This window comes from Arctopsyche grandis, chromosome 7 (assembly GCF_051622035.1).
Source record: "Arctopsyche grandis isolate Sample6627 chromosome 7, ASM5162203v2, whole genome shotgun sequence".
NCBI lineage: Eukaryota > Metazoa > Arthropoda > Insecta > Trichoptera > Hydropsychidae > Arctopsyche > Arctopsyche grandis.
In genome coordinates this window covers 24,571,911-24,594,068 of record NC_135361.1, presented here as the reverse complement: position 1 = coordinate 24,594,068, position 22,158 = coordinate 24,571,911, and the positions used below count along the sequence as shown (strand labels likewise).

At 31.7% G+C, this 22,158-nt stretch overlaps 1 protein-coding gene across 1 annotated transcript in view; it reads right to left on the bottom strand.

Moving 5' to 3' along the window:
- The window catches only part of LOC143914325 (BMP-binding endothelial regulator protein-like), a 124,978-nt gene that overhangs the window by 84,689 nt on the left and 18,131 nt on the right, over positions 1 to 22,158 (bottom strand). Inside the window, exon 3 of the mRNA XM_077434509.1 lies at positions 3,860 to 4,008. Coding sequence (XP_077290635.1) covers positions 3,860 to 3,959 — 100 coding nt within the window. The 5' untranslated portion in view covers positions 3,960 to 4,008. The remainder of the gene's footprint in view (positions 1 to 3,859; positions 4,009 to 22,158) is intronic.

Sequence of the window (22,158 nt, the reverse complement as noted above, 5' to 3'; positions counted from 1 at the left end):
ACGACTGTGCGTATGTGCGTATTTTTTTATTATAGAATATTTTCTCGGAGTTGAAACGGTCAGTTGAAAGTTTATGCGGAGGTTTTTAATTTTATTCGTTTGAAAAGCAGGAACAGGAAGCGTCTTTTCTATGGAATTCGTGCCACGATTCTGTTTAATTAACCTTTCCAGGGTATTAAAGCCCATCAACAATCGTCGTAATAAAACCTGATCGTAAATTAACGTAGCGTGATTGTTAAAACCTTTTCTATAATATCGGTAATTACGACAAATGGTCGTATTTCAATTTAAGCCAACTTTCGTATCGGATCATTTATTTTAACTATCGTGAGTAATCTTTGAAATTTATCGTCGTATAAATTTAATTATAGACGACATTCATTATCGAGATATATGATTCAGAACTATATCTGTAGATAAATTTTATTACGAATTAACTGGAATGCATTTAGAATTAGCATTCAATATTAAATCGAATAAGGAATTGAGTAAAATTAATCCAAGCTGTCAAACACTTTCGCAATACAAATCGAAATCTGAATTGGAATAGGTCATAAACTATAAAATAAAGCATACAATTATATATTCATTTTTACATGTACATATTATTACAAAAAAAAAAAAGAAAAAATACATATTAATAATAATATGTTGATAAAAATATTCAACAATCCGATCCCAATTAGTACATATTTTAATTTCATAATACATATACATATATGTAATATTCAGCGCGGAAAAAAACGTTTAAACGTTTATTGACTTGAAAATAATAACAGAAACAAAAAGCTTATATAACATTGACATCAAAAAGTTTCTAAAGATTAATAATAACAATGAAAAAAATAAAATAAAAACAAAAATAAAAGCATTAAATAATGGTAGATATGGGATATGTGTATTACTGAGAAAAATTATCAAAAAATATAAATTTAAAGCAAGATATGCAAAAAATAAAAAAAAAAAGATCTACATATATAAAAAGGAATTACAGAAATAGTTGATACAACACGGATTAATGTGATATAATGAGGAATTATAATCTAGGAATAGGATCTTACTTAATAAATAACGACTAACAATTATATGTATGTATAATTCAAAAGCAAAAAAAAATAAAAATAAATCATAAATTTTCCTCCTAGCATAACAATATTCATTAAAACATTTTTATTAAAATAAGTCATTTAATACGTTTTGCTTATACCTTAATACATTGTCATACAAAACTCATCATTTTCTTCAACATTTTAATTTTCTTAGAATTTTCTATAGTAATCGTTAATTCTTTGCTAATCGTTATACCCAGCATACATACATATATGTAAATGTGTCCATTTCGAAAGAAAAAAATATATAATTAAAAGTTTCACCACTATAGAGGTTGTTAAAGTTTTCACAAAAAGTGCATATACATATGTATGAAGTATGTTCATATGTATGTATGTATGTACGTACATAATTTATTTAAAAAGTGAGCAGACAAAAATCCGTCGACAGGACAAATTAATAGAGACCTCTGGAACGATTGAACATTGAACATAAAAACACAATAATAATATATTTGTCGCCCGTTATTATTATCAAAATAATCTTTATGCAGACGAAAAGATGTAAAACGGTGTTTATTGGCATTTCTTCCGCGATAAAGCCATAAAAGTCCACTCTATGGAGCACAAATAGAAGGACGCTTCCAAATTTAATGCGAGAACTGCGCGTACGAAAAAGAAATCACTTCGTCGCAGTTAAACTTTTATGCGGGCGAATAAATCACTCTCGGCGCCGACTTGCACCGTCAAACTGTGGCTCGCGACCGAAACCCGAACCGCGTCAAAGTGTCGCGTTGTACCCGAGTGACATCGCAGCTTGAGAAGCACAGGATCCGAGAGCGAAGCAATATCTCGTATCTTTATTGAGGGAATAAATTCCGAAGCGATCTTGGGGCTGGGAAGTCGGATCCACACTTTCCGACGATACCTGATGAAGCAATAAACGCGCGTAAAAATCGCAATCGAAACGATCAATTCCTTTATTTTATCAGCGACCTTGAAAACATCTTTTGTGTAAATGACGATGCCAATTTTAGCACAAATTTAGTGCTCTGTATGGCGCCTGAATCAAAATTTTTACGAGTCGGTCAGCGCGCGAGTTCGAGGACGCGCAGACGCTTTTCCGGGATTTTTCCGGATATTGACACACCTTTCTTGTAAAATATTTCTATAAAGTGATTACTATTGATATAATGATGCATTTTTTTATTTTTTTAAATACAATTTGAAAACAAAACAACCATAGTAATATAACTTTAAATATTATATTAACATATGATGGAATTTTTATGTATTGTAATTTAAAACAATAAAATTAAATACAAAACAATAATATTATAATTTAAAACAATAAAATACTTGCACAACATCATTGTTTCTATAATTTAAACTACCAAAAAAATAAATTAAGAAGCGTGTTTTAATCAACAAATTGCACAAATTATACTATCGAATTTTCGATTGTTCGTATGTTCAAAATTAATTTACTATAATTTCCATTCGATTATTTTATAAAAAATCAAAAATTTATTTATTGTATTTTAAGTGTATTACAATTCACTTTAATAAAATGGGCACATATTCTGTCCTCGAAAAAGAGTATTTTAAACGTACTCCATATACATGCATATGTATACATATACAAGATTAAAGATATTTACAATTACTGGTCACTAATACAATTCAAATTTATAAAAAATATATATAAAAAACCTGCTCAATCATTTTTTTTTATAATGAACAAATCACAACTTAATTCAAGTTTCGTTTATGAGAATTTGGCTGGATAATAAACAACAACAATAACTGCATAGTAACTGAACTCAATGAATTCGATGCAGTTATTTATTTATTTAACCAGTTTGGACCATTGTAGCATTACAGGAATTCCTAATGCGCCAGAATGGTCAAAAATATAACAGAAAAGAAAAAAAACAAAATAATAACTAAAGAAATTAGACATAACAAAAACAAAACATATGTTTATATATACACAAACAACACATTCAACACAATCATAAAAATAATAAGCTATATAATAGCGGATAATAATAATAATTACAAATTATAAACAAAACAACAAAGAAGGGAATGAAAAAATAAATATAAACATATGTACATACATACATATATACGCAGACAAAAATACATTTATACATTATCATAAAAAAAAACAATAGCAATTATAATAGCCGATAAGGTAAAAATATCAAATATAAAATATAACATAAGGAATGCCTTGCACCTACAGCCAGTTCCAATAAATAAGAACCAACTGCAAATACAAAACATTCCTGTGAGGCCCAAATGGAAGAGAGTAAATCAAAATTCCACTCATAAATCACAATCAATCATGAAAACAATGATGAGCGCAGACTACCAGATAAATTTCCATTCAATGAAATTAAATATAATATTTCCATTCAATAAAATTAAAAGTCAGTAATTAAATGTTCTAAAAATACCTACATACATACATACGTACAGTAAAATTTATATTTACATTTGTATGTAAATCGTTCTCAGGGTTGAAACGTAATAAAACAATAAAAAAATAATTGCAACATTGACACGGTCGTTAATGAAATTCAACATTCACACGGACGACGATGACGACCATCGCGGTCAGACGAACGTTTATGGGACTTTACCCGAGACGGTAATGGGGAGAGCGCTAATGACCCATTCGCTAATTGCGTTTTAATCCACCATCAAATCTACATTCCGGATTTTACAGTGCTCGCACAGCTCGTAAAAGCTTCGAGCTTTCTCGGGCATGGATGGGGGGGGGGGGGACTATGGGTACTCACCGATGACACCCTTGGTGAGGGCGTAGGCCATGTTGGGGGCGCAGGCGATCAGGGCGAAGGCTACTGCGAGGGCTACGGAAGTGCGGGCATACGCCCGCATGCTGACGGCGCGGGGGCGCCCGCTACCCCACCCGCCACCGCTGCTACACCTGAAAAATCACAAAAAAATATGCATTAATATATTTAAAATCATTATTGACGTAGAAATACATCTAATCGTGAGGTATACATTCAAAATTATCTCCCGCAAATAACACTGTTCGACACGAAAAATGGTCCAGAGACGAGATATGACTTTTCTTATATATCTATGCCCAGTAAACACGAATCTGGTAATAAAAAATGTTGATTGGCTCGAGATTCGAAGATACATGTGTTTTTTAAATCGCGCGATTTTTCTATATATTTGTGTTGTTCAAAATGAATATTGGAATCTATAGTCGGGTATTATATCTTTCATTTGTAGTAATTTTCAGCTTTCAAATCTCTCCAAGTAGTCGTCCAGTTAAAATCACAAGTCAAAAGTACGTATTTTCACTTGGGATTTTTTCCCACTATTAATTCTATTTTATATTGAGTATTTTCTATTGAAACATGTTTATTGGGATAGTTTTCTGGCCACACTATTTTTTTGTTTTCGTTTAAAAGGGTTAATTGGAAGTGTGCTGAATTTTAAATCAGTAAAATTTCGAGCTAAAAGCTCGTACAGTATTTACTCATATTTACACGAATCTGAATTGAATTAATAGGGATAATATATTAATATATTAAATTGTCTTAATACGAGAATTAAATAAAATTCCACTTAGATAAATCATATTTTGACTATTCTTGTGGATTAATAACAAAAATTCGTTTATTTTATCGAGGTAAGCCAGTTAGTTATCAATAGATTGTGGATATAAAAACCTGTGATATGAGGCTCGTAAAAATAATAAAAATTCAAACAAAAGCTCGAAGTTTAATTTTTAAATTTATTTTTATACATATATGAAGCATATTTATCATTTATAAATTGTTTGTACAAAAATCAATCTAATATATAATTTCGAAAGAGACTTTGTACGTATGTATATATGTAAGTATCTTTAGTAGGGAACTTCGTAAACAAAACAAAGTTTCTATGGCGACAATTCAATTGGTTGAATATTATATGTTTTTCGATTCGAATAAATTTAATAAAAAAACAAATGAATATTTACTATTAGATTCGCCATGTTTACGCTGTTTATATTACAAATACTGAGCGAAGCCAGGTAAAACAACTAGTATATTATATATAAGGGATGGATTTTCTTCACGAAATTAAATATCTTAACCAATCATATTCGAAAGAAGAAATGTCACTCTTTAAAATTCTTCAATTCATTTTTGAATATAAATTAACGCCTTCATTAATTAATTAATTATGTAATTTATTCTTAACTAAGTACATAAATAATGGAAAAGAGTAATGGTCAGATTGTCCATTTTTAACATAGCGAAGGATTAACTAGACTGAATGGAATGATTGGGATGTGAATGAAGTATTATAATTACTACATATATGTGTATGTATAATATACTGCGGAAAACACACTGGAATTCAATGGATGAAAATTGCACAAGATAAACAATTACAGAAGTATTTGTCGTAAGTAACGACTTACTAAACTATTGAAATATGTACATACGTTGCTTTATGATTCATCAAGCTTGAAGTATCGAAACTTTGTATAATCCAAACACATCTACATATGTACATACATATACAATATGTACAATAAAATTTATATGCAGTTGGCCTTTTAAAAGTTCCGAAACAAATTTGTATACAAATAAATACAAGGTATTTTAAATTTTACTATTTACTAAGAATACATTAACGCTGAAGTGTAATAACTATAAAATTTTATTTTGGTAATTTAAAATACTTCCACGATATTTATCATCTCGTTAACCCCTATCAGATTCAATACGATATAAAACCCAATTTACTGCGATATCAAATTACATCGTCAAACTTTTCCAATAATTCAATGTGCGTCAAACATAAAACACATAATCGATAGATAAATCATCTAAAATCACATTTTCGAATTCGTGCAATTTGAATAACATCGCATTTCTATTTATAAAAGAGCGACCCGGGACGAAAAATTAAATGTGTCCAATTTTAAGATTTGAAATTACATCTAAATGAAGCGACGAAAATAAAAATCAATCGCGAAAAGTACTCACTCAGTCTATTTTTGAACTAAATGGCCACCATAAAATAAAAAGCGCTATAAATAAAAGCCATCTCTATTTATACATCGAATAAATACAAAACTTAGCATTGAAACTTTGAATCGGAATTCAACTCATATACATATGTACATACGTAAATTCAATGTCAGTAAAAAAGACATTGTTAAACTGTATATACATATATGTACATAGACGTCTTCATTGCAATTTCCCAAACGACCTTTTCGATTCAGCATATAAGTTTAACCGTTACTTCTCATTATTATTTAATGATCGTACAAAACATAAATATTTCGAATAAAATTGCACAAACTTTCACACATTAAACGAAACGCGAGATATGTATATAATATATAATATGTGACGTTTTAAAACAATATTCAATACATCCAAATAAGCAATCCACTACCGGAATTTTTAAAGTTGATTTATTGACATTTCAAACAATTAACCTTTACATTGTCTCTGCTCAACTCAGATCTACCAGTCCATTAAAATATAAAGATAAGAATATATCCACAGTGCTTTAAAATTACATTTTAATACGTCATCACAAGACGAAGGTGGAAAATTTTACAACAAAACAAAATATTTACTAACAAACGTACATATATGTATGTATGTAGAATGAATAACAAAACCAGATTACGTATTTAACTTATCGACAATTTTTGAATTGCCCTAAAGGATGTGGTGAAATGATAAACTGGGTAATAGACTCGACCGCATATTGACCGGTGATAAAAGGTCACACACTACGAAATAATAATAGTAGTATTTATTTTTTTAATTAAAACCGACTCTAAAAGGGTTTTCGTTTCACAAATGAATGAATTGAGCAGACGACATACGCAAAAAATAAATAAAAATCAAATCGTTCGGAAGAACTGAAGTGGTATCGATAAATCACTCATGTTTGCGTCAATTTATCTTGCGGTCGTCTCTCTCTCCTCCTTTATCTGCCTAATGCTTCTATCTCCGGAATATATGAATTTTTAGCACATGGGCCCGTTTGAATCATGCGTGCCCATGGGTCGCATATTTCATGGGATTTGCCGAACGAGGAAATAGCAAAAATAACCCGCGTATGTATACAACGATCTTGCTCTTCGCGTACATGTGCAAAAACTAGGGCTATCAACACGTCGTCTCGTAACAGAATTATGTATAACACAGATTCGCATTTTATACTTAAGCTATTTTTATTGCACGCTTAAATCAAATGTGCTCTTTACTCGATGAAATAAATTAACTATGGATACAGTTTTTATTTGTTATTTTAATGGCGATAGAAATTTAGAGATGTTTATGTAATATAACATTGCTCCATACAATACACGTATTGTATATACCATGTACCAGTGACGCGCCGTGACTTTGAAAACAGGGGACTAAGTTGGACAAAATATATTTTAAATTTTTTAATTATAATAATCTGTCTGAAGTGATGAATATAATTTTTAATTTTTGTGCTCACAGAAATATCCTAAATAGTCTACCTTTCTTAATAGTATCTTGTTTGTCTTCAAAACTTAATCTTCTCAGTCCAACAATCCAAGGCCTCATTATTTGTTTCCGCGCGCTCCGCACTGATTTGTTCTGAAGGAATCGTTTCGCGAGCCGAGTCCCTTGCCATATTTGCACCCAAGTTTTGTGTAAATACGTAGAAGATGATGTTTGATAGACACAATTTAGAATATTCTTAGAGAAAATTGCATACATGCTTTAAGAGGCGATTAAATTAAAAAATTCTTAGTCTTCAACGGAACGCCTACAATTCGTCAGTACCGCGAAAGGAACAGAATTGAGATGGTGAGTCCGTGCAAGTGAACTAGGTGGCGGGACCATACCTTAGCACACCACTACCATACCACTACCTCAGGTAGGGCGGATTACGGTTTATGAGCTTCGCTAATTCGAGTGAACGATATCAATATGGACAACGATTTGAATTTATTGTAATTGAATTGTTGATATTTTTTAATTTAAGGTAAAATATTTTAGGGAACTAGCCTAGTCTCTCTAGTCCAATCACGGCACGCCACTACTGTGTTCATATATTTAAATCAAAATTAATATTCATAAATTACTCACAATATAATGAAATATGTAAATTATACAATTATTTTAATTAAAAATGTTTGATTATATAATTATTGAATTCTAAAATTGTTCTATGTACATATGTAAAAAGATTGGCTCCGAAGACTTTCTTGGGATTTTAATAATATATGCAAGCACTTGATTTCACTTTGAGATAAAGTATTCAAAAGGGATTCAGTTGCCAAAAAATCACATAAAAAGTTAATATATTCATGAGAGATGAAGATTTTTATATAAAACATAACAAATCGATTTATTAAATTACTGACTTAAGTCCAGACCAGATCAGTTCAAGCAGAAACTTAACATCTGGTTCGGATACTCGGATGTTATGTAAAGTTACACCATTAATCTTATAAAAGCAAACTCTTCTGATTAGAGAATTTTTTAACTAAAATTCTACTCATATTGTATAGCTATTTATAGCCATTTTATGACTGTGTGGCACATAATTTCAAATCAGGATGTACATATCTACATATGTATAGGTATATAATAATGTAATAAATGTTTACTGCGTCTATGAATGTTTAATCGCTCCATTCTTCTCGCACGATAAACCTGAATTTAGGCCAGCTAAAAATACCACCTTCCACACCCTTGATTGTCCAATTTCCTTAAATAGCAAACATAAAGAAAAAGGGGTAACCCTCAAAGTCAAAACAGCATCAGCTTAGAGGACGCGCAGACGGACGGCGCATAGCAGGCGCCACTTTTACCAGACAGACAGAAAAACGCGAAATCAAAAGCAAAAGCAAAAAAGAAAATACAACACGTGTAAACACATCGCATAAATTACATCAGTCGCGTTCGTTGGCGTCGACGACGTCCTCCAAACTGAGGAGACGACAGACGAGAGAGCTTTTCCCGAGAAAGCTCGCGCGAATCTCCCGCTACGATGCGGTGACTCAATAATCCCGGGTACAACGAACCCTAAAACGCGAACATCATCGTATATCAACCTTGGCTGCTGATCCGAGAAAATAATTGGACGGATTAACGAGAGATATCGAGATACCGACCGTTTTATTTTAGATGGGTGGTGTGTACGTGTATGTAAATAGGTGTATGGGCGCGCGCGTTATAAATGTGCGGTTATGTAAGGTCGTTTAATTATTGCGACTTTATGACGAGGCGAATTAAACGCTTAACCGATCGTTAAAAAGTGTACGTGTGCACATAAAATGGAAGAATAGTGGTAAAAGTGTGTCGATCATAAAAAAAAAGAAAAAAATGATCGTAACAATATGAAAATTTTATTGGAGAGTTAAATATTGCTACAGTATATGCATATATGTACATATGAATGTATGTGTATTTGTTTCGAAGATGGAAAAGCGTTTCCCTTTCTGTCAATTAAAATAAAATAAAATTTTACGATGCCGTTGGTTTTGGAATTTCAAACCATTTTGTGATAGGCCTAACAATAATACAGTTAAGCCCATGACTAAATAAAGATTGTTTTGAATGAGATAATGAAGTGTTTTTCTTTTTTTCATGATACAAAAAATATATACATATATTTATTTTTTCAATGATCTAAAATTATGTCGACATCCCAAAATATGAATCAAATTGGCAATTAGTAGAATTTGAAAGAAATTTCTTAAATCTAATCATTAAACTTTTTTTTTTAATATCACAAATTTAAACTAGCAACGGGATATTTTATTTTTCCAAATATAAATGCAGGGTCTTCATATTTTATGTATTCTTCATCAAAACTTCTATGATTCGAATTATGTCATTAATTTATTTATATAGCAAACTGCTAATACATATAACACAAAATAATAATAATAAATAAAAATATTGATCAATATTTTATAAATCAAACCCCTTGGGTATATCGGCTTTGCCGCCTCCTCCAAGTATGTTAAATAAATAAATAAAAATCAACAGATATAATGATTTTCGCGGGAAGCCAATTGTACATGTGCCTCTCAGATGCAGGATAGAGGAGGAATTCCGTTGGACGTTATTTTTTTCATTTCTTGCACTTATTTTATATTATTCTACGTTAAATAGTTGATTAAATGATTTTCATAGCTAATTACATTAATTAACCCCGGAGTTATTTTTAAACTATAATATTTTAACGTAAAACACACATTTTTAATTGGACTCATGGTGTTCAGCATAATGGCTAGCGGAATTTTTTTATCACAGTAAGACAAATCTTATACAAAAAATGGATGTACTGATATTACTTAACAACAAATTATAAAAAAACTTATGTTCACGTATATGTAGGCTGTTAAAAAACTGATTTATATATATTATATTATACACGTATATATCAGATTATATGTACATACGATTTGAAAAAAGGCGGTGCATTCTCCAAAAATTGAAATCCAATAGCTCTTTTCAATACATTTCTTAAATGGAAACACATTAAATTAATTAAATGCTTTTACAATAACTCTTACATTTACCAGATCTGATTCTTAATAGCAATCATATCAAACAATTTGATTTAAATTACCATACAATCATTAAACATATGATAATGGAAAACACTCAATAATTATTATACAATCCTTAAATGAAGCCTGCTTAATTGCAAATCTTAAAATACATCTTTGAAAACCACTTCAAACTATTTGGTTTAAACTATCTGATTGTTCAAATGTGATTCAAAAAGTCAACTGATCTAAAGTGCTATTGTGACCTTCGACAAGAGGAAGCCTACCCTATTGTATGTAAATCTTAAAATTCACCTTTTAAATGATTCTAATAACCACTTCAAACTATTTAGTCTAATCTGATTATTCAAATCTTAAGGCTTTTGTGACTTTAAACAGGTCAAATTCAAACAATAGTTTCGTTAAATACATTCTCTATTGCAAAACTTTGACCCAGTATTACTGTCAGTTATCAAACCAATTACATAAGTATCATTGAAACAAAGCGTCAGAATTGCTCTATTAAACGATCCAAGTGTTATATACAGTGCGACAGATAATTTCTAATTTTTCACCCAATCTCGTTCGATATAATTCTACGTCAAAAAAGTTGGAGAACCATAGCCAAATCTATTATATCTCATACACAAGAGTGTATATATACAAAGTGGGATTAAACAAACAACACCTTGAGTCCGATGGTCAACTCGCCAGACTACTCGTATGTTTTACTACGCTAACCAGTAGTAGTATAATGTAGTATTATAGTAGTAGCAGAATAGCGCGGTAGCAACAACAGCGTAAGTTTAGCAGGAAACGATAACGGACAGTTACCTGCACACCTGAGACGAGTCTGTTTACACAGATCGATGATGGACCCCACTGATCATGGCCAGCCTTTGAAGTCCGTAAACATTCTCACGGATGAACAGTAAAGAATTGGATGTGTTTGGATACACTGCATAGATTGTTTTACACACGCAATAATAATAAAAATAAAATGCTCGATCGGTCGCGAGGCAGATTCTCCCGAAACGGTAACCGGAGACGAGTCGTTCGAAAATCTCATAAGTAAAAATGTGCAATCGGTTCAGTGTTGGAAAGTTGACCAAGCGGTTATGGAGGAGAGCTGACGTGCCAGGTGTTCGGACCGAAGGAATGCAACGCGAGTTGCTCGGTGCATTCAATGCATCGTCGTTCACGCTGCATGAACCGTGTGTTTGGGATCGAGAAGACCTAGATTGAATTGTCGCAGTGCTTACATTACCCACTAGTTGTATTTAAATAATGAACAGGTGACTATACCTTCAACATATTTAATTGAGAGCCACAAAATTGGGTATTCTAACTCATGTTGTTCTAACTTAAACGGGATCTAAACTGTAAAATTCAACTTTATTTTAATATTTTTCAAACTTACACTCGCCCGAGCAACGCCAGACAATTCGGCTAGTTACATATATAATCAATCAGTTTGTAGATAATCTGGACCAAACTTTGCAATGACACTTTTTTATCATTAAACAATTATTGCATTTAGCTCAGTACAAAGTTTAGTAAAAAAGTGGAAATTTTTATCAATTTCCTCGATTGCTTCTTAATCTTTTCCTACCCACTGATAAGATTTGAACGATATTAAAAATTTCCGATATTACTTTTACTTAATCGTCTACATATAATATTATAATATGTATGTACATACATACATATGCAACATAGCATTGCCTCTACCTTGCTGGCCTACCCTTAATTTTACTATAAATATTAATTCTGATTTAAATACTACATAGCAGTGGCGTGCCGTCATTGTACTAGATTGACTGGGCTAGTCCTTTAAAATCATTCACCCAAAATTTAAAAATATCAACAATTCAAATCGTTGTCCATATTGATATTGTTCACTCGGATTAGCGAAGTTCATAAACCGTAATCGGCCCCATCTTAGGTAGTGGATTGTAATGGCATGGTCCGCCGCTTCATTCGCTTGCACGGACTCGCTGCCTCAATTCTATTCCCTTCGCAGTACTGGCAAATTGTAGGCGTTCCGTTGAAGACTAAACATTTTTTAATTTAACCGTCTCTTCAAGCATTTATGGGATTTTCACTAAGAATATTCTTATTTGTAACAAATGTTTGTCGTCAAAAGAACACATATATGTATATACACAAAACTTTTTGAGTGCAAATATGGCAAGGAACTCGGCTCGCGAAACGATTCCCTCGGGCAAATCAGTACGGAGCACGCGGAAACAAATAACGAGGTCTTGGAATGTTGCATTATCGATTGATTGTTATACAAATCATTCAGAAGATAAACTTTTTACGACAAACAAGATGTTAATAAGAAATGTAGGCTACTTAGTATACTCCTGTTAGTACAAAAATGAAAAATTATTCTCATCACTTCAAGATAGATTATTATAATTCAAAAATTAAAAATAGGTATAGTTTTTTGTCCATACATAGTCCTCTCTGTTTTAATAGTCACGGCTTGCCACTGCCTTCAATAGTTGGCTCGACTAAAAAACTTATCAAAAAGTAAAAATAATCTACATATGTAAGTATGTATTATGGACCGAAAAAAGCAATAGTTTATCCATGCACTTGCATCCAATTTTTCCTATCAAAGAAGCGACTACTCCAATAAGAACATTACGGTAAAAAAATTTAGCACATCTCAGAAACGCTCATGATTTGAAAGTATACAAATTTTATAATTGAGAGCCATTTAAAATCGATTGAACTTCCCGGGGAGAGCCTAGCACTTACATAAGACCGCCCCTAACCATCATGCGATAGAGTCATATAAAAGCAGTATAATAAATTACATCTAAGTGCGTGTCGATTCGACACAGTAGTAGAATGATACCATCTGACTTTGGACGCTTTGTAATATTCATCTATTTATTTTATTTTCCAGTGTCGTTCGTGTAATGAGGATCGCGGATGCTGGAGACGGATCCCCATGCGTGGGATCCCCTCTTCTCTCTCCTTCCCTTTCTCCCTTGTTGCCGACCATGAAATTCAACTTCGAAAATAACGAGCGCACTTTAAACTGCACATTTGCACGCGTACGGTAATGCATCAGCAATGATTGACTCGACATTCACTTAGCCGAGAGCGATGTGCAACGAACGATTTAGGAACGGTCTGACAGACCCCCTATATAGGTGCACTTCCTTAAATATCCGTTTACGCATGCACTCACGAATGCATTCATTCCAATGATGATGATGATGATGATGAAGATGAATTTCGTATCAAAATTACGGACGAAATGAGCGCTCGTATAGAATAATGAAGAGTGGTTTGAATCGTTTCGTTATCTTATGCTTTGATTTGGAACACATGTACATTTACGGTTACAGTATGCATACGTCAAACGATATCCCATGGATAGTACAATTAAATTAATAAGCTAATGATTACTATCCAACTATATCTATCAAATCATATATTTTCAACCTATTTATCTACCTACGTATACTTAGATAATTACAACAAATTGATACATCATAATAACGATGATAACTAAAAAAAATAAAATTTTTATCAATCAGACGGTGGCTTTTAATTTATTTAATTTATATAAAAAATCATAAATGATATATGTAGGTATCAAACTCTATATACGATATGTGTTATATGTATAATGATTATGACATTTAATTTCTGTTAACTAATTTGAATTCCACTTAATTAACAAGCTGAATAAATAGTCAAAATTTTACAATATTCCATTCAATGAATTTATACGAGAATATAAAAAAAAGTTCAAATTATGATTTTGTTTCCATAAGTTGATTATTAATTCTGTTTTTATATGCATATATATGAATGTATTTACATATGTATGGAGATCAAGGGTAACCAACCTTTTTGAGGTTGGGAGCTACTTTTCAACTAAATTTTTATGGCGATCGACTTGTAATAAGAATCTTAGAATTTTTGTTGCTTTTTTTTAACTCTTAAGAGTTACAAATATTCATTTTATAAGACAAAATATCAAAATAATTTTAAAATATTTGTAAGTTTTTTTATAAATATGTCATAAACATCCTTTAAATGAGAGTATTTTTCTGAGCTCAATGCATTATATTTATAAGAAGATTTCAATTGTGTCATCGTAACGTAATTTTGCAATTCAATTAATTGTAATTCTAAATTTCTCACATCCATTGGAATGGATTTTGGTTTTTGGTAAACTTTAAACATTTTTTCATTCATACTTGAAAGTGATGATAAGAAACTGCAAATTTTAAGAAGCTCAGTTAAATCATTAAAGCTCTTGTTAAATTGATCCAATATTTTTACTTCATCTATGTATGTAGTATTCAACAATATATGAAGCTTTGTGATCATACGAAAATTTGAACTCGAGATTTTGACTGATTCGAACTCAAAATCAATCACTGATCATGATTTCATGATCTAGAAAAAATGTGTATTTGTCTATCAAACTGAAACTTAATATCGGTTACTAAAATGCTTATCGATACGACGTAAATATTTTAATTTAATTTTTAAATTGTACCTCCTCTTCTTTTTTTTATAAGTTTTTGGATTAAATTATATTCCAAACCGCTCAACGAATCAGACTGAATTTTTTTCATGTAGATAATAGAAATTATGAATTTTATACATTACTATTATTAAATATTTTTGCCTCAACCGGAACAGATACTTTTACTGTAGACAATCGAGATTTTTTATGCTTTTCTCAGAAACCTTTTAGTGTATTACTTAAACCTTTTAGTGTTTAGAGGTTTCAGCTTAATACCACCTATATTTTGTTTTAAAAGCTATTCCCATTTTGAAGATTGGACGCACTTTTATTCTTTCCCTCAATTGAAAATGCTCTTATTTCAGACAATAGCTCTCGAAACCTAACATAAATACATACATATATCCTTTATTCAACCAACTCACTTTATTATGAATATACAAATGTGTCTCAACGTCTTTCAAGAGAATCTTAAATTTTAATAGAATTCATTATTGTTCATATTATATTTTAAAACATGGAAATCATTATTATTCTCAAAATTCACAACCGTAATAAATTGAGATCGACCGAACTTTGCTTCGCAATCGACCTCTTGGGAACCCTATATATACATATACATATTTATATGTATATGTACATCAGAAAAGAGAAAGAAAGCAAAAAAATAATAATTAAAAAAACATTTAACTTTATACAGTAGAGCGAATGAAATCTTAATCAGAAAGAGATGCAGCTAAAAGATTGCCCAGAATATTTTTAGTACTTAAAATACACCATGCATAAAGAAGCAAGGTAGACCACAACTGCGTTGAGTTGACTAATTAAGAAAAGTGTGCGGAGTGTCGTGGATAAATGTAGCTCAGAGTGAAAAAAAAATGGAAACACACTGGAGATGCCTTCATCGAGAAGTACACATACATACATACACATGTACATACATATGTAGATGGTACACGACTATAAAAGATTTTCTTTGCAAATACATATATACATACATACATGAAACGGACGAAAAATTCCAACATACCGAAGAACCACCAATTTCCAAGTGTACACACACACACAAATATAAAACCTGGAGGAGCAGCTGGTGTACCAGAGGTCACCCGAGCACCGGTTGCACTCTGGGTCTCCTTCTCTGTGTTGGGACACTAACGACAGTATTAACCTGTTGGGTGCGCCCACAGCCCACCTGACAATCCCGACAGTTTCCCCGACGACGAGACGCTGGCTAGAGCACAGTTCGCCATTATTATGTCCGCCATCAGTCACGCGGGCTCATTGTATTTGACTGGCGGCCATAATAAATGTCATCGCCCACCGCCACTGGCCCGGGCAGAGCCGGTGAAAGCTTTATGGTTATTGTCCTCCGAGGATATAACTCACGAGCGTACGTCCTCCGGCGCCTACGTACACACGCGACAATGCTAATTCGACACTACCGCAACACCTAACAGATTGCATTTCAATTTTAAAGGGATCTATTAAGCCTATCCATATATCTTTATAACGCATACCCGACTAAAAGATTGAAAGCTTCACTCCACTTAAATAAAATATGTGTATCGTTGAAAACTATATAATACAATACAATGTACTCTCGATTATCCGGATGCGGATAATCCGGTCTGCGGATTATCCTTACTTGAAAATTATTAATTATTTTTTTTTAATTATTTAAATTTTGTTCTTATATGATAATGAGACGCACCGATTGATGGCGACCGTAAACATGCGTATTATTTGAATCAAATGATGTCACACAGAAATGTTTTTCGTTCCCTTTTTAAATGTATTTTATTATTGCGTTAATTCTTTCAGTCGCTTTTGGTCATCGAAGAAGTAACAAGTACGTGTATTCAGAGCAGATTTTTTCAAACATTCGTAAGTTTTAATTATTATCAATTATAATAATTTGTGTGTGAAATTATTTTCTATGCCATTAACTCGAAAATATTTCAGATTTTCTGTTCGAAATATAGTTCAACAAAAAAATGAGTTAGAGGCGTTCGCGAGAGATTTTGATGGTTCTGCAGGTCCTTCGAAACGAAAAAGTATGAAAATATCAAAAATGAGCAGAACGAATACCAATTAGCGGTCAAATATGTATGGAAACAGCCAAGTTTTTCCATGAAAAATTAGGATTAGTAGACAACTTCAATGCTTCATCTGGCTGGTTGACTAGATTTTTTTTATATTTCGGCAACAGTCGTACTAACAGTCACACATCTGCTGAACTATAAGCGTTTTTCTAAATAAATAATGAGTATTAAAATTATGAAACAAAAATTTGTGTTGTTAATATAATATTATACTTGAAACCAAGTCAAAATTTGATGATTCGGATTATCCGTGTTTTTCAATTATCTGTGCCCTCCTTACCCAGCATTAGCCCGGATAATCGAGAGTGTACTGTATATACGTACATTATACTACCTAATACAAATTATATGTATTAGGTAGTCCAATTAACCATAATTTCTATTTACAAGTAACCCAATAATTTTTAAACCAAATACCAGTTTACCGGTAAATAAACTGATTTTTATTATTAGCCTCTTCTTACTTCGCTTTTGATTTTTCGAAAATAGTATGTATTTCTCGGTGACGTCAATTGTCCACATTGCCGGATTTATCCACACTATTCCGATCATTTTTTCCCTTTTCGCCACCCTCTCGCTATGTCAAATTTTAATTGTTTAAGCGCCTATAACTTTTTTTTTTTCACTATATTTTTCAATCTTAAAAACGAACTAATTTTTTCATACAAAATATACATATTTAACCAAATATTATTTACTAGTGATAGACCCGATGAAAATTTCATCGGGTAAAAACTACCTACCTACTACCTACATATAAACATTATAAAACAGCAATAGAAAAAAATAATTTATGCATTAAATTAATTTTCAGTAGATGGCACTGAATGCTCGTAGCATTATGAGCTTATGAATGAATGATTATGAATGCTCGTAGCATTACATACGTAGAGGATATATTGATAGCAAACAATATATGTACATATGTATGTATATACAGAGTTTTTCTTGATTCTACCACCCAAACCTTACAAAGTCTCTTTCGAAATTATATATTAGATTATTTCCCTTGATCTATTGCCCAAAAAGAGAATCTTTTATAAAGGGCTGAAAATATATTTATTATTTTATTCGTCGTTTAAGAAAATAGCAGCGAAGAAAAAAACATAACGTATGTACATATATGTTACAGTCGAAGTGTATTTTCAATTGAAATATATATGTTCATATTCTAATACAAATAATTCATATTCGAATACAAATCAACTGATAAATTATAGCTCTACAAGCGCAAATACACTGTCCACAGTGTGCTCCAGTTGTAATATTATATAATATCTTTGACAGTTTTAGTGTTTTTACGAATGTTATAGAATTCAATAATGAGTTAATATTTACTAGGTATTGCAAATTATGGCAATGATAAATCTAAGAATTTGTTCAAAACAAAAATGCAATTGTCCAAATCAATTTACTAGTCGAGAGACGTTTTCACGAATACCTAACCTTTCCATCTAATCCTGTACCAACTTATAATGGAATTTTATTTTCAGTTTTAATATATTTTGATCAGTTGGAATATATTTCGTCATATGAGTATATGAGTTTATGAAATTTATAGTATATTTAAAAATACCAGTTTGACATTTTAATTCAAAGATCATCAACCGATTAAAATAACATTAACGTTAAAACCGAGTATTTTAGGAAGAATAGATGAAGTTTTGTGATCTTGCGAAAATTCAAAATCGATATTTTGACCGATTTTTTTATCATATGCACACAAGAGTGTTTGTAAATTAATAGCCAGCTCAAAAAAATGCACAGAAAACGACAATGCAAGTTCGGTCGGGGATTTAAGAAGTTTTTAATGGTGGTCGATTAACTGTGATAATGTTCGTATCAAAAACAATTAACGATTAAAAAATACGTGTGTAGGAATTCGATCAGACGAATGCATGCTATCGAAAAGCAGCCAGTGCACTTTGAAGTACGAGAATTCCTACACACTTGAGAAAAATGCAATTGTTGCTTATTGATTGCGTTATCGAGTCTTGTCGGTACAAGCATACCGATGACGAATAATCGCCTATCTGTAACTGATACATATCAAAGACTCAACTGATGAATACGTGTGGTGAAATAACTTTAGAATGATGCGTACGCGTGTGATGGATGTGACTCACGTGTAATTTATGAGAAAAGTGAATTAACTATAAATACATTACAAAAAAAAAAACAGTCATAATCCTCCATATGCTCCGTCTAAACTTCATAAATGTTTACATTGATACTATATTTAACCTGAACATTGAGGGAAATTCATTCACAATGACAAGGGCCGGAAAATGCGTGAATTTTCTAAGGAAATTGCAACAAATGATATCGAGATAGATTAAAATTATATTAAAATCTATATCAATCAGCTTCCGATGGATTTTATCTGACATAATATTGAGATGATTTTGTGGAAGTTGACAAAATGGGAAATATTAAAGAGAATTGTAGCATATTTTGTTTAATATGAGATTTAATTTTCATACTAGATGCATTTATTAATCGAATAGTTGCACAAGAAGAAATTATTTCCATATACGGTGTACTACAAATTATGTACATGGAATTGATTCACTTTTATACTGACACATATCCAGCCGTGTGTGTGATTCAAATGTACGCTTGCATGCTCATTACATAGTATGAGTATCTAAAAATATAATTAGATAAATCTAAGTAGGTTATGAAAAGCGAACGCGATAATCATTTCAATGAATTTTGACATAACAATCGATGAATGAAATAAATACGCTTCACTGTGATCGCATTAGAAAATGATTCACAATCACCCATAGATAAGTACAAGTAAACGTTAATTTGTTTCGCTATGACGTTTCACTATTTTTATATGATACGTAATCATAAGATTTTTACCTATTACATCACATTTTTCATGTGAGATTAATATTTCGCAATAATGTAAATAAATTGTGAAATCGTTTTATTTTTTAAATAAAATATAACATATTCCACGCGACGACTGATAGTCTACGGATGCCACCTTATCTAGATATTAGACGTTAATAATCATTAATATATACTTAAATTTAATGGACAATCATCACGTGCTTCACTCGAAATTTCCCAATCGGATGGGGAATCATTTTCAATATGTACATACATATACATACATACGTATATACACCTCGAGAGAAAGTAGTTATTGTACAAGAACGCGTTTACAAAGGGTTGTCAAAATATATGTACATATGTATGATACATACATACATACAACAAACCTACGCAAAATGTACGTATCTATATGCTTTGAAATTGTATACTTATTGTGTTATAATACAGGCATTCTTTAGAAATATAATATAATACCAGATAATACAGATATCAAATGAAAGTTTTTTTTATAAAATAAAAAAAATTTGAAAAAGTTCTCAAATGAATCGAAACATGACAAATATACTTCTTCATTATAATTTTTGCATATGTATGAAATTGAAGCTACATATTTATATGTATATAGAATTGGTAATTGGATTATTTGTCACATTGCAGTGGTCACAAAGACAATTTTTGCCATTAAAATCGCGAATACGCAATATTTGGCACTCAAGTTCTCGTTAGTATGATAGTTATCGTTATTATGATGTACTTTTTGGCATCCAGATGTTCCGTTATAGAGATTTTAGTGATTTTATGACCAGTGTTTTGTGACCAGTAATCACCAAACCGTAGAATGAGACTCTGATTTCCCGAACTTTTGCAATTCCTGGGACACGGGACGGAACTCAGGATCGTGTTATTTCTCCTCTCAGCATATATGTATATTTTCATTTATTATTTAAATTCGAGGCAATTTTTATTTACGTTATTTTGTAGTTTTTTCTTTGATTTAATTATTCATTCGTCGTTAAAAACACAATTGTCTCATATCCATCCGAATCTAATAAATTTTTTTTCACTGTGGAATCGTCAATATAAGAAAGACACACCAGTTTCATAGTATATATTTTCAGCATAAGCAATACCTACATACATTCACCTTAATTAAACCATTTAAAGAACGCTTTGATTGGAATATTTTTCCCGAAATCGGAGACAATAATTCCCGGGACACTGCGCATACAAAATTTATATATCAAAATTTCAGTTTCTGAGAATTTCTATCCAGGGTCTACTCGGGCAGATACCTTAATACCAATACAGTATAGGTACATATATATACAAATTTCCTATGCATTTAAAAAACTTGGATTATGATAAACACTTCCATGAAATTAAATCACACATCATACAGACCCAGTGTCATATTGAAGACCACACACAAACAGATCTAATTAGATCGACCGAATACGATACGCCAGTTCCAATTTGACTTAATGCAATCCAGAACGACGCGGAATCCAACGAGAGAACGAAGATTACGAGAAGATACCGAGCAGTTGTCAGCGAACGAGATTGAAAATCACGGCAGAACAGCACCACGATTTTTTTCAACGAGCACCACGAGCTGAAGATTTTAAATAATTCATGAAGCACGGCGTGGACAATTTAAATACAAAGTGTCCATAAAAATAGTCGATGACATTCCTATTAACCGATCTGAAAATGATTACATCTACGCAACCTTCGTGAGCACAATAATGGTTGATGTATACATACATATATGCGTATATACGCGCTTAAGTCTGTCTTTATTGTGTGTTTTATCCATTCGACATGTGCTTATGGGAAAAATCACAAAGTATGTATCTTTTACGACCGCACATTGTGGCGGTGCAAATCGCGCAATTTATTATTCAGCTGGGAGTTGCTCGAAATAAACCGCCGTGTAATCAACGACGCAAGTTCTAACGAGTTTATTATTGTTGGAACTTGAAGAAGATCAAACGGAAATTGAGTCTGCGATTTGCACCGCTCGTAAAATTGGGTCGCAAAATTTACTCGATGCCGTTCGAAAATTGCGCATTGTAAAATTAATCGAAGATTGCCAACTTC